This window comes from Castor canadensis, chromosome 2, assembly GCF_047511655.1.
Source record: "Castor canadensis chromosome 2, mCasCan1.hap1v2, whole genome shotgun sequence".
Taxonomy (NCBI): Eukaryota; Metazoa; Chordata; class Mammalia; order Rodentia; family Castoridae; genus Castor; species Castor canadensis.
Window position 1 is genome coordinate 24,789,999 of NC_133387.1, and position 14,166 is coordinate 24,804,164.

Below are 14,166 nucleotides of genomic sequence, written 5' to 3' on the forward strand. Positions count from 1 at the left end.
TTTTTTTGTACAGAGAAAAGAACTGCCACCCTACTGCTGAGGTCCCCACCAGTGTCTGGAGGCTCAAGGCCTGGCACCAAGATATCCCATTGGATTTCACAGTGTCCTCACATTAGACCTTGTCCTCCTCTCTGCTCTTTTTTTTTTTTTTTGTCAAAAAATATTTTATTCATTTATTCACATGTGCATACATTGTTTGGGCCATTTCTCCCCGCTCTCTGCTCTCCTTTAACCTGCCATGCTCTGCCTGCCTCCTGCCTTTGTCCTAGTTAAGGCTTACATGGGCAGATCCAGGTTTTTCAGGGCTGTTATGGTTAGTTGATTGTCAACATGATTGAGAAACCCCTAGGAGATCAGTAAAGCATACCTCTGGGTGCTTCTGTGAAGGTGTTTCCAGAGAGCATTAACTAAGGGGAAAGAGCACCTGAATGTGGGTGGCACCACCCCATAGGCTGGGAGCCAGGATGGAACGGACCAGCTGGTACAGTCATTCCATTCCCTCTCTTCCCCTCTCCTCTCCTCCTCTCCCCTCCCCTTTCCTGGCTGCTGTGATGTGACTCTGCTTCACCACACCCTTCCCACTGTGATGGACTGAAACCTCTAAAACTGTGAGTCAAAATGAACACTTCCTCCTTCAAAATTGTTTCCTTTGGATATTTGTCAACAGTGACAGAAAAGTCTCACTCACATGGAAAATTGGTACCAGAGAAGTGGGGTTATTGCTGTGACAAAATCTGACAATGTGTTTTTTAAGCCATTGGAAATGGTTTATGGGAGGAACTTGGAAGAGTTCAGAGATGCCAGGTAGAGAATTCCTAGGATGTTGGAAGTACAGTTTCATGGGTGATTCTGGTGGGAGCTCAGAAGACCAGAATGCCAACAGAAATCCAGCCAATAAAGATTGTGCTCATGCCAGGCACCAGTGGCTCACACCTGTAATCCTAGCTACTCAGGAGACAGAGATTAGGAGGATCTAGGTTCAAAGCAAGCCTGGGCAAATAGTTCATGAGACCCTATCTTGAAAAACCCTTCACAAAAATAGGGCTGGTAGAGTGGCTCAAAGTGAAGGCCCTGAGTTCAAGACTCAGTACTGCAAAAAAAACAAAACAAAACAAAACAAATAAAACTGTGCTCATGAGGTTTCAGATGGGAAAAAGAACTCTATCTATTTGCACCAGGTGCTGGTGGCTCACACCTATAATCCTAGCTATTCAGGAGGTAGAGATCAGCAGGATCACTGTTTGAAACCAGTCCAGGCAAGTAGTTGGTGAGACCCTGTCTCCAAAAAACCCATCACAAAAAAGGGTTGGTGGAGTGGCTCAAGGTAGGCCTTGAGTTCAAGCCCCAGTATCTCAAAAAGAAAAGAAAACTCTATTGGAATAGGACCAGAGGCCATTCTTGTTACATTCTGCCAAAGAACTTGTCTACATTTTGTCCATGCCCTGAGACTGTATATGAGGTTGTGCTTAAAGATGAGTAATCAATTTGATGGAGAAAATTAATAGGCAGAATAGCAATTGGGCTGTGGTATGGGTACTGCTGGCACCTTTTATCCAAGTTTATAGTGAGAATTGTGAACAAAAAGTATAATGGGAAGGTTTGGAAAATTTGCAATTGGGCCAGGAAAAAAGAGTGTTTAAAGTTGAGACCAATGAAGGTGTGGATGCTAAAGACATTATCATCGTTAACAAGCACTGGGCAACAAGAAAAATGCCTGAGGACATCTCAGAAATTGGCCAATTCCCTCCCCCCTCCCATCAAAGGCTCAAGAATGTGAAGGTTTTAACTTACTGGAAAGACTTTGCTTTGAGAAGAGAGCTCCAGGGCACCTTGTTTCTACAGAGCCACCTAGGGAGGTATTTCCCTGGGTTCAACCAACCAGGCACTTAGATGTCACTGCAGCCATGGTCCTAGGGGGCCCAGCAACTGCTCAAGATGGCAGTAGACCTTGGTATCATTCTTGTGACGCTGGTTTTGAAGGCATGCAGAATTTAAGAGCTTTGGGATAATAGAGGCTTCCACCCAGATTTCAAAGGAAAGTCTGGGAAGCCAGGCAATGTGTGACAGGGCTGCAGTTCCTACAGGCAGTCCCTGAAAGGGTGATGCAAGGAGCTGTTGAGGGTAAAGTCTAAGCTGCAATGGAGACCCCAGGAAGATGGAATGGAGATGCCAGGAACGTGGAATGTCTGCAGAGGAAAGCTGCAGGCAATGAACAGAGCAAACCTGAGAGAGTCTGTGTGGGCTACAAAGGCCCTAGGCATGGGGCTTCCTAAACCCTTGGGAGCTTAGGGTACAAGGCCATTGCCTCAGATGCCAAATGTGGATCTACAGGATCGAGCATTTGCTCTGCTGAGTTTAATCTTGATTGTGGCCCCACTCGTCCTTTTCTATGCCCTCACTTCTCCCTTTGGGATGAAGATATTTACTTTTTGCCATTGTGTCTGCTGGGATAGGTAACTTGGTTTTGAGTTTATGGGGCTCACAGCTAAGGGTCTGCCTTGTCTCAGGAGTTTTGGACTTGGACTTTTGTAATGGTTAGGACTATAGGCATGCTTGGAGATGACTGAATGCATTTTGCATTATGAGATTGCTATAAGCCTTTGAGGGGCAGTGTCAGAATATCAGGGTTTTGCATTATGAAATGTCCCCACAGGTTCACGTGTTGAATGCTTGGTCCCCAGCCAGCTGGTGGCACTATTTTGGGAGGTGATGGAAACTTTAGGAGGTGGGGCCTCCTGAAGAAAGTGAGTCACTAGGGTCATTTCCTTGGGGGCTATATCTTGTCTGAGCCCTCCTTCTGCTTCCTATCTGCCATAGGCAAGTAGCTTCTGTCACATACTTCTGCCACCATGATGTTCTGCCTTACCATGGGTGGAGAATTAGCAGAGCCACAGACTATGAACTAAAACCTTCGAAAGTTAATTCGAATCTTTGCCTGGCTGAAGTTGTTTATGTCAGGTATTTTGGCACAGTGATAAGAAGTCTCATCACTTGATGAGAAAGACACCTCATGGGGTCCTTAGGTTGGGGACCCTCTCTAAGAAAGAACCCAACAACATGAATGCCAGAATGGCCCTTCATGGGGCTCATGGTAAGTCTGCCCTGATTCAGATTCCTCTTCAGGGCTCCACTCCATCTCTTCCTTGGTAACATACACTTGCTTCTCCTTTCGCTCCTAGAGCAGGTCAAATCCTTCCATGTGTAATTAATTCTCCACACACGAGCTACATGTGGCTATTTTGATGAAAATTATAAGGAAATCAGATCTTCTATTCAGTTAGTTCATTAGCTACACCAGACACATTTGATGTGTTCAACAGCCACATGTGGTTTGGGACTATTGTGTGGATTAGTGTGAGTGTAGAACATTCCCATCCTCACAGAAAATGCTATTGGGCAGTGCTGGTCTGCACTGTCAGTGCTAGCTGACTCCTCTCTGCTCAAGACTGGAGCTCCAGGAGAACAGGATCAAATACCTGTTGACTTCATTGCTGTCACCCAGTGCCTGTCAAGCAACACACCACTCCCATTCAACAAGGGATGACTGTTCCATTCCTACTGTTCCATGCATCTCCTTTCAACAGCCCCCTCTACCCTGTGACTTCAAGGAGCCACAACCTTTGTAAGAGGTTGTTGTCATTGTCACTCTAGAGACATCCTGCTTTCAGTCTATTGAAGATGCACTCCTCTCCTAATAAACTTTTTTTCTGCCAGTTTCATGTTTTATTGCTGCCACGTGGCTCAGGCCTTGACCGTGTACTGCCAAGACAGTACGGCTGCTCTTCCACTGCTGCTCCTTGGTCTTCAGTTTTTCCTGGTGCTTGTTAAACCAGCAGTGCATGGCTCGTGTCTTCTTGGGCTGCAGGCCCGGGGCTTGTACTTTTTGCCCTCATAGAATCTTCTGAGTCCAGAGAACACTAGTGATGGATTTGCAGACAACTCAGATCTTGGATACCGCACTGCTTGTCACTTTGGTGACCAGCAGCTGGGACAGTTCCACTTTCAGGTTGTCCATTGTTCCTGCAGCTGTTCCTTCTTGCTGCAAAGGTCCCAAGCCTGGATCTTAGCTATAGCTGCACTAGCCGCAGCCTGGTCCTCCTAGTAAACTTTGCTACCATTTTCACTGTAGAAAAGTGAGGAATAGTTTCTTTTCCAAGCTGCAGAGGTGGTAGTGGCAGAGCTTGAAATTATAGAAGCTGGGCATAATAGTGCATACCTGTAGTCCCAGCACTCAGGCTGAGGCAGAAGAGTGGTGACTTAGAGGCCATCCTGGGCTACATACTGAGCCTCCATCAGAAAGGAAGGAAGAAAGGAAGGGAGGAGGGAGGGAAAACGAAACAGATAAAGAGGAAGAGAAACAGAAAAAGGAGGAAGAAAGGAGAGAAAGAAAAGAACAGGTGAGAATTTGCCCCAGAACAAAACTACACCCTCAAGTATATGGAGATATGCTCAAAATCACCGTGTAGGAAAACTCCCAACCACATACCAAACACACCAGAGTGTCAACAGAACCTACCTGTAGACGAGAGAGAGTTGGGGTGATTCTAATTATCTCTGTGGCTCTCAGCCCCCCACCCATGTTTCCTGTGTGCATTCTTTATTATGGGACTGAGGTTTGAACTCAGGGTTTTGCGCTTGCAAAGTTGGTACTCTACTGCTTAAGCCACACCTCCAGTCCATTTTGCTCTGGTTATTTTGGAGATGGGTCTCATGAGCTATTTGTCCGAGCTGGCCTTAAACAGTGAGTCTCCTGATCTCACCTCCCAAGCAGTGAGTATTGTGGGCGTGAGTGATCAGCACCTGGCTTCTCATGTAAGTCTGTGTGTGGATGTGTTTCCAGTTCTTTCAGTTCTTCTAGGCTCAGGCCCAGGAGTGGAACTGTTGATCACACGGTAACTCTATTGCAGTGTCTTGAGGAACGTGTGGACTATTTTCTACAGCTGCTGTGTTGTTTTGTTTTTTTCAGTACTGGGGATTGAACTCAGGATCTCCCCCTTGCTACCTGTGCCATCTGTGCAGATGCAGTATAAGCTCTTGGCTAGCTGCCAGAGGAGCCCTCCCTTGGGAGAAGCTGAAGGGAGACTATGTCTGTTCTCTGACTGTAGGGAACACCTTCGCACCCCGTTAGAGACTGCAGAACTCACTCTAGTACCGCGCCTCTCATCCCCCCACCCCCAAGAGTTGTAAAGTGTCAAATACTGCCCTGTAGAAAGGGGTGTACTGAGAATGTGCTCCCAGTGGTACTGATGCTGCTGGACCCTACCCTTGCCCAGGTGAGTGCTCCTTTTCTTTTTTTTTTTTTGGTGCTGGGATCGAACCCACAGCCTCACGCATGCTAGACAAGTGCTGTACCATGGAGCTACATCTCAGCCCTGGGTGAGTGCTCCTTAACCAGATGCTGCTGAGAGGCTTGTTGAGTCTTTGGATTTGTGGGATGCCTAGCTCAGGTTCTGGAGCTCACATTTGAGCAGTAGTGTTTACTGGAAAGCTGGGCAAACGGCACAAGCTGACCTTCAGTCTGATTTCACCTACGACACAGCTAACACCATTTAGGGGACTGAGGACTGTAGAGACCTGCCAGTCCAGGCTAAGATCATCTCCTGGGGGCTTCTCCCGCCCCCCTTGTGATGGTTGTAAGCGCTGGAGTCGAGAAAGCACTGATCTGACTGAGTGGGCACTGTGTACCCAGGATTACACCCTTGCTGAAAGCTGTCTTTCTGTTGTGCTCATTGGAACCCAGGCTTCTGATAGAAGCCATTAGGGCTTACAGGGTTCAACTAGTTATGCTATAGAAATGTATATAACTCATAATACATTGTACTTTTTGAAAAATTATTTGTGTGTGAAACACCACACTTAAAACTTTTTCAACAAAAATTACTCTCATTTCTTTGCATTCATTGGACATCAGCTATGCAGGGTGAAAGGACAGGACTGGGTCCCCACCCACAGGGAGCCTGCCGCCTGATATGCAGACCCCATCATGATGGGGCAGCTGAGCTTCTATTTCCACTTTGATTTAGCACACTTAGTGTGTGGCATAGGAAGGTGACTAAGAGGAGGGTGGAATGGATGCCTTTATGGACATCTGGAGGGCACTTGATGAGAAAATGGATCTGTGGGCCTTGCCAAACCCAAGTCAGCAAGGATCCCGGATCTCCCTGCAGTTGAGGGTTGTGAAGAGGAGCTTGTGAAATGAACAGTGCAGGAAAATCTGCATGCAGGCACCGGGACTGCTGGGGTGCTGCAGGACTGAAGTGAAGGCAGTTGGCTGTGGGGGATTTGTGTGAGAAAGGCTAAGTCAAGGGTAAGTAAGAAGTAGCTGGGTGTGGTGGTGCAAGCCTGTAATTCCAGCACTTGGAAGGCGGAGGCAGGAAAATCGGAGGTTCAAGGCCAGCCTGGGCTGCATTGTCCCTGAGACAAAACATAGGGGAGAGAAGGGAATGGTGCCTGTAGGAGAAGCAGAGTGCCTGCTGAGGAGAAGGCAGGCTTTGGCGACAGCATGTGAATAGAGATATTTTTAAATGGAAGTGCCCCATGCAAACTGAGGACACATGATCAAAAAGACAATGACAAGCGTCAGTTAGGATATGGAGAAACTGCAAGCCTCAGATGTTGCTGGTGAGAATGTGAAATGGTGCAGCAGGAGCCAGATGTGATACCAGCTACTTCAGAGGCAGAGGTAGGAGGATCACTGTCCAAGGTTGGCCAGGGCAAAAGTATGAGACCCCATCTGAAAAATAAAAGCAAAAGGGGAGGTGTGACTCAAGCAATAGAGCACCTGCTTTGCAAGCACATAGCCCTGAGTTCAAACTCTAGTCCCACATAAATAAATAAATAATAAAAGCAAAAGGACTGGTAGTGTGGCTCACAGGTGGTTCTGAGTACCCCAATTCTCCAGTACAAAGATGCATGTGACTCCCTTTTCCCTCCTCTGATACCTATGAAGTTCATGTCCTGCTTGCAGCCTAGCTTAGCAAACTTTGTGAATCTTTGTGAACCTGCAGCATCATTAGAAGCTAAAACATCTCTCGAATGGTGCTGCTAGAGTCAGCTTTGAGCTCAGCACTGTGAATGGGACAACAGTAGTTAGTACAGTGGCAGGGTGCAAGTGTGAGTTGGATCAGAGAGGAAGAGGAGGAGGCCAGGATGGAGTATTGAGTGGTAGAGTCCTCAGAGACAGTGTCTACACATAGCTTCATATTTGGGGTACTGAGGTCTTTAGGGCCGAGGAGAAAAAAAAATTGGTTTTCTCTCTGTGCTTGGGGTTGAACCCAGGGCCTTTCACATGCTAGGCAAGCACTCTACTCTGAGCTACATCCCCAGCCTGGGTTCTCTTCTCTTGCCTTCAGCAAGGCCCCTTTGAGCCCTGTGGCTGCTTTAATCCTTTCACAGCTGTGGAGAACAATGTGATCTGAGAATTATTAGTAATTAAGGTTGGAATGGAGCCAGGCATGGTGGCTCATACCTGTAATCCCAGCACTTGAGAGGCTGAGGCAGGAGTATTGCAAGTTGAAGGCCAACCTGGGATACACAGTGAGACCCTGTATCCAAAAATTAAAAAATAAAGATTAGAATGGAATAAAGGAAACTGTGATTGCCAATGGCAACAAATACCAAGTGAAATCAAAAATACTTGATGACTTAAAGCCAAGAAATGGACGTAGCTTATGACTTTATTATTACTCCAGCCCAAAGCAACGGAGCAGACGGACCATGGGCTGAAATTTCTGAAACCATGGGCCAAAATAAATCCTTTCTCCTTTCAGTTTTCTTGGGTATTTTGTCATGGTGTCAGAAAGCTGATTAGCACACCTGATTTGCTCCCTTTTCCCACACTCTGCCCACTGCATGCTGTCAGATCTCTTTAATCGTCTGATCACATGCTCTGCAAGAGAAAATTATAGAAACAAAATACTTATTTTCCATTTTTAAAAAAGGAAGTGCTAGTCAGGCACTGGTAGCTTATGCCTGTAATCTTAGCTATGCAGGAGGCAGAGATCAGGAAGACTGAGGTTGGAAGCCAGCTGGGGCAAATAGTTCACAAGACCCTATCTCAAAAATATCTAGAGGAGTGACTTAAGTGATAAGAGTGCCTGCCTAGCAAGCATAAGGCCTTGAACTCGAACCCCAGTGCCACCAAAAACAAAAAACTAAAACAAAAGGCAACAACAAAAAAGGAAGGGCTGTGCATATATCCCAGTAGTCGAGTGCTTTGCCTAGCAGCCTCCAAGCCCTGGGTTCAAATTAAAAAAACAAAGAAAATTTGCCCAAAACGGTGCTTGAAAGTAAGGCCTGTGCCTTCTGTCATGTCTTCTCTAAATAACAAATTCTCTTTCGCAAGAGAAAGCTCATGCAAGGCTGGCAGAATGGCTCAAGTAGAAAGCTCATGCAAACTGGAACTTCTTTTTCAGAGCAAGGTTTAATTCTGGTCCAGAATTATGATATTCATTTTTTAAAGTCCTGTCAATTTTACTACACTGTAATCACTCAGACTTGTCTTTTTCCCAACTTCTAAAAAACCAAAGTGGCTAACCATATCTGGCTTAGCCAAGGAAGTGAAATGTATTCTTTATCACTATTTACCACAGAAAAGCGGCTCACTGAGCGTGAATTCTGAGTTGTGGAGTCTGTCTGCTGTCTTATCCTGATTCCCGCCCCGCCCCCTGAAGTTCTGCTCTCTGTAACCAAGACGCACTTGGAACAGTATGGCTAAGTCTTTCTCCCCTTCTTGCCCTTGGGGGCGCCTGGCCAGGGGAAGCCCCGCAGGTGCAGGCAGTCGGCCCCGTTGTGGGCAATGTAGTACAGGTTCAGCATGGCTGCTGGACTCAGGATGTCCGCTTCCGGCTTCCTCTGCTTCTTCCTGCGAGACCTGCCCCGGCCTTTTCCTTTCTTCCCTTTACCTGGCTTTCAAAGACACAGGAGAGAAAATTAGTTTCCACCACCTCGACGTAATTTTCAACACTTCCTTACCGAACTTAAGGGGAGAAATACTAAAAGGTAAAAAATTCAAAAGCAACCATAAAAAAGTTTGCATGTTCAAAATAACTAGAAGAGTCTGACAGTTCCCACCCAACGCACAGAATTGATTAATGTTTGAGGAGATGGAAATGCTAATTACTCATTTGATGTATATGTTATTATCAAGTTATTGTACTACACCCCATCATATTATATGTCAATTAAAAAAAACACTTTGCATGGTGTGGGAGATGTCACATGCGCTCTAATGTGATGAGCATGTATTAAGTGGCCTGTATTAAAAGAAACCTCACCTAATGTAGAGTGTGACCTGCTTTTGCATTCTGATTTGAACAAACTGCAAAAAGGCATTTTGAGGCAATCAGGGACAGTATTGGGTCAAGAAGAAAATATTTAAAGTCTCAGAGGCACCCAGTGAAATCTGTAGGGATGAAATGAAAGACAGGATTTGCTTTAAAATACTGTGGTTTCCCCTGGGCCCTCCCACAGGAAAAGATAAAGCAAATGTTGCAAAATCCTGGCAATTGGGGATCTGATGTATGGGGGTTCATTTTACTTTTCTACTTGTGTATGAAGTTGGGAATTATCATAATAAAAATTAAATGTAAAACAAATGACATAATCAGGAGGTAAATACACATTTTGGCATTTGTTATGCAAATAGTTGCTACTTGCTTTTAAGTGAGACACAAATATAAGACAATTAGCACCTTGTGTGACATGAAACAAGCACTTAATAAATGATTACTGCCAGTATCTTTATCACCATTAATCCTCAGAGCTGTGTTTTAAGGTAGGAAGATATCATCTGTCTTCAGGAATGACAAAGCAGAAAAAGGCATGGTGGTGAAGGTCTATAGTCCCAGCACTTGGGAGGCTGAGGCAGGAGGATAGTGAGTTTGAGGCCAGCCTGGGCTGCACAGCAAAGGTTCCAAAACAGCCTGGGCTATATAGTGAGAACCAAGAACAAAACAAACAAAAAGATAAAGCAAAGCCTCAGCGAGTGCAAACCAACACCCACCAGGCTGTGAGCCCTTGCTCTTCCGAGGTTAGTATCCTCGGAAAAATGAGTGGATGTTATCTGGGGATAAACTGTTTCCAAAGTTTTGTTAGAACAGCACAAATGGAGTCAAACTTCTCTATGTCCCCTGACACACACACACAGAAAATAACAGAGGGAAGGGTGTTATTTTAAAAAGTGTCTCTTCTAGGCAAGGAAAAGGAGACGACTGTATAAATTATTGAGGTCACCTGGAAAGGCTAAATATTTATACAAAATAGATGCCTCGTTCCTGGCATTTCACTTAAAAATGCCCCGCGCTAAATACAGGGAAACACAGCTAATGTGTTTAAACTAGTAAAACATATTTTTGCTAGGTGAAATAGAGTATATTTCTAGACACAGAACCCAGGAATGAAGATGAGCAGTATCTCACAACACAGTGGACTGGCTTCTCTGAGGGAATCCAGAGGGAAAGAAACAACATGGACGACGCCCTGCACAACTGCATCCTCCCCATCAAACATCCCTGTTGGTGTGGGATGTACACTTGGCCACAGCTCTTAAAGATTTGGGGTGCTGGCTTCTTTTATAACTTTATTCTCTTGTGCATGTCAACCATACTTGACCTACCTGGACTGACTGCAACAAAATGTGTGTACATGTCTGTGTACACGTTTAAATCTCTAAAACGGCTTGAGAACTAAAATCCACATGAAAGTTTGACAAATTTCTTCAAAGTTCTCATCTTTTTGTAGAAATCAAAAAGATTTCTGTAAACTGAGTCTAAAATTCCTATGGACATACAAAGGACAGAAGATAACAGCTTGACATTTTTCTTCAAAGTTCTCATCATTTTGTAGACATTTCTAAAATTCACATGGAATGCAAGGACTTTGAAGGACAAAGTTGGAGGGTTAATGCTCCGTTTCAAGGATCATTATAAAGCTATGGTATCACGACAGTTTGGTAGCGTCAGGACGGACAAATAGATCAATGGAACAAAATAGAGTCCAGAAATAAATCCACACATATATGAACAACTGATTTCAATAAAAGTGGCAAAGCAATTTCATGGAGCAAGAATAAGCTTTTCAACACATGGTTCTGGAAGAATGAATATCCATTTGCACTATCGACAAAAGCTACCACAAAATGGATCTTAGACTTAAACATAAACCAAAAACTAAAAAGCTTCTAAAAGAAATACAGATCACTGTGACCTTCATTTAGGCAAAGAATCTTGGATGTGAATCCAAATGTATAATCCATGACAAACAAGTTGGTAAGCTAAGCTTGCCATCAAAAAAAAAAAACAAAAACAAAAACAAAAAAAAACACTTCCCAAAAGATATTAAGAAAATGAAAAGCCAAGCCACAGACTGGGAGAAAATATTTTTCTCATATACCTGATAAAAGCCTATACACAATAAAGGACTCTCAAAACACAATAGTAAGAAAACAACTCAATTAAAATAGGCAAGTTATTTGAATAGAGACTTCCTGAAAGTATATATAATAAGCACATGAAAGGATACTTACCATCATTACATTATTAAGCGTATACAATTAAAACCATGCGATAGCACCACACACCCGTTAGAATGGCTCAAGTTAAAAAGGCCAACTATGCCAGCCGGGAGCAATGGTACATGTCTATAATCCCAGCACTCAGGAGGCTGAGACAGGAGGATCATCAGTTTGAAGACAGCCTGGGCTACCTAGTGAGTTCCAGGCCAGTCTCAAAAAAAAAAAAAAAAAAAAAAACAGATTGACAGAGTGGCTCAAGTGCTAGAGTGCCTGACTAGCAAGCATGAGGACCTGAGTTCAAACCCCAGCACCGCCAAAAAAAAAAATCAGAAAACAGAACAAAACAAAAAAGACTGACCATACCAAGTGTTGGTGGGGATGTGGAGAAACTGGAACTCTGATATGCACTTTGGAAAATAGTTTGGCATTTCATTTTAAGTTAAACACATCCTACTGGGCTGGAGGCGTGGCTCAAGTGGTACGGCACCTACCTAGCAAGTGCAAGGCCCTGAGTTTAAACCCCACTACAGCCAAAAAAAAAAAAACCCAAAACCTCCAAGGAGGTCCCTGCCCCTGAACTGTCACTTTCTACCTCCTACCCTAAGCATTTTTCACTATTTCATAGTAATTGTTTATGTGTTTACATCCTCTGCCTGTCAGCCAGAGGGTTTTTTTTTTTTGGTACTGTGATTTGAACTCAGGGCCTACACCTTGAGCCACTGAACCCTTTTTTTGTGATGGGTTTTTCTGAGACAGGGTCTTGCAAATGATTTGCTGAGGCTGGCTTCGAACCTCAATCCTCCTGATCTCTGCTTCCTGAGTAGTTAGGATTACAGATGTGAGCCACCGTGCCCGGCTTAGCCAGAAGCTTTGTCTGTGAGTTCACCACTTAAATCTCTGGCCTAGACCAATATCTAGCACACCACAAGGATGGATAAATGCTTGCTGAATGCACGAAGGAAGGAATTGCAGCTTAGATGCAATGCAGGAACAAGACTTCCTGTTCTAAATCTTCTAAATTTGAAGATACCTCCTTCATTCATTCAACAAATACTTAACAAATGCTTACATGTACCGCATTGCATGTGGAGAAAAGCAGGTCTGGGTTGCTGTCATGATACTCACAGTCCAATGAGGGAGAGAGACACCAGCCGCCTAGACACAAATACATTTCCCAGCTAGCTATGCTGGGAAAGAGGTGCCCAGGAGTACATGGCATTGTGACATCACAGGACCAGCAGGGACATCAAGATCTTTGAAGAGTGGGACTGAGAGGTAGGGAACTCCTAGGCAGGGCAAATAGTCTGTAGAAAGGCCTCTGAGGTTGCAGAGAACATACAAAGTTGAAGGGATTAAAAAAAAAAAAAAAAAAGCAAACCCAAACAAAGTCACATGGCCAATCCACAAGCAACCAGAGCAGCCAGGGAGGGAACAGAAGGCAGGTTCTGTAAATTGTGTTGGACTTTTATCCAAGGAGCAGAGGGACGCCATTAGCTTAAATGGCTTAGTAAACCATTCTGCTTCAGTTCCCTTGAGTCCTGGAAAGAAAATGTATCAACCACGTAAGATACCTAGGAATACCTCTGCGATTAAATCAACAAATACTTTAGTATTCTTACTCAGCACTGTACTTACTCAGTTCCAGAAGGAACTGGAGGAACCACAGAGCCTTACATTTCAGCATTGCAGTTTAAGGGGGGTGGAGGTAAGGAGAAAAGCTTTCCAAGGCAAAACAGGCAAGGCACCTTAAGAGAGGTGCAAAGGGCCATGAGCCTTTAAGAAGCAATGAAAAGCAGGTGGTTCTTAAAAAAAGAACAATAGCCTACGATGCGGCAGGTGCAGAAGGCTTCTAGAAGAATGTGGGTCCAGTGTGTGATACGGACTGTCTTTTTTTCTTAAGCAGAGAAGATATGGTAGATTAAAGTCAAGAGGTTGGGGTTCTTTTACCAAGGGCTTTGCAGCGGGAAACTCAAGTAGTGCATCCCTTGAGTTTATCAGACAGCGGTGCCTCCCTGAGGACTTGGGGCGGGAGCATCAAGGTCAGCGTTTTGGAAAGAACGGTGAGGGTGAGGCGCAGAGTAAGGGCTGAGGAACAGGAATGCGCGCGGCCGCAGGCGTGCAGCGTGACACCAGCGCTCACTTCTTAGTCCGAATCTGCAGAGAATCCCGCCGGGGTCTCCGGGCAGTGGCGGTGGCACGTGCGGGGCCCAGGGGCTTCCTACCACGGGGCGACCTCTTTCTGTTATCTCCGCACACAAGGCACCTTCTGGGTGTGAAAGGTGCAGAACGGAACCAAGGGTGGAAACTCAGCCACCTCCCAGAAAGAGGGCTCAGCGGGATTTTACTGTTGCCGTCCCCTCGGGCGGACGCAGACCACTTGGGGTCCCTGCCCCGCGGGTTCAGACCGCTGCGTGGGACGACCCCACCCAGGGTGACAGGAGGTGATGTCTCCACTGTCGGGGGACGGGTATTACCATGGTCATTTCTTTCTCAGCTGCTCAGAAGAGGGGACACCCGTTTCCTTTCCCGAAGTGCGGAAGGACGGCCTAAGTTCCCCGCACCCCAGGCGGCGGGGCCCCCGCGCAGGTTCCCGCCGCGTACCGGGCCTCCTCGGGCCTGCGAGCGGCCGCCCGCGCGGGCCGTGGCGGCGCCTG

At 45.5% G+C, this 14,166-nt stretch overlaps 1 protein-coding gene across 6 annotated transcripts; it reads right to left on the minus strand.

Annotated features, from left to right (window-relative positions):
* Positions 1-544: 544 nt before the first annotated feature.
* On the minus strand, positions 545-14,166 carry Smkr1 (small lysine rich protein 1). 6 transcript variants are annotated; one of them, XM_074063382.1, is made up of 4 exons: positions 13,987-14,166; positions 13,460-13,778; positions 9,276-9,403; positions 6,742-8,903 (listed from the first exon to the last, which is right to left on the minus strand). In XM_074063382.1, exons 3-4 carry the CDS (start codon positions 9,331-9,333, stop codon positions 8,713-8,715), a joined length of 249 nt encoding a protein of 82 aa, XP_073919483.1. In that variant the 5' UTR covers positions 9,334-9,403; positions 13,460-13,778; positions 13,987-14,166; the 3' UTR covers positions 6,742-8,712. The 6 variants fall into 6 exon arrangements, with proteins under 6 accessions (XP_073919471.1, XP_073919483.1, XP_073919487.1 ...); XM_074063370.1 differs by lacking the exons at positions 9,276-9,403; positions 13,460-13,778; positions 13,987-14,166 and adding exons at positions 545-6,733; positions 12,638-13,135 and having other exon boundaries at positions 8,699-8,903; XM_074063386.1 differs by lacking the exon at positions 13,460-13,778.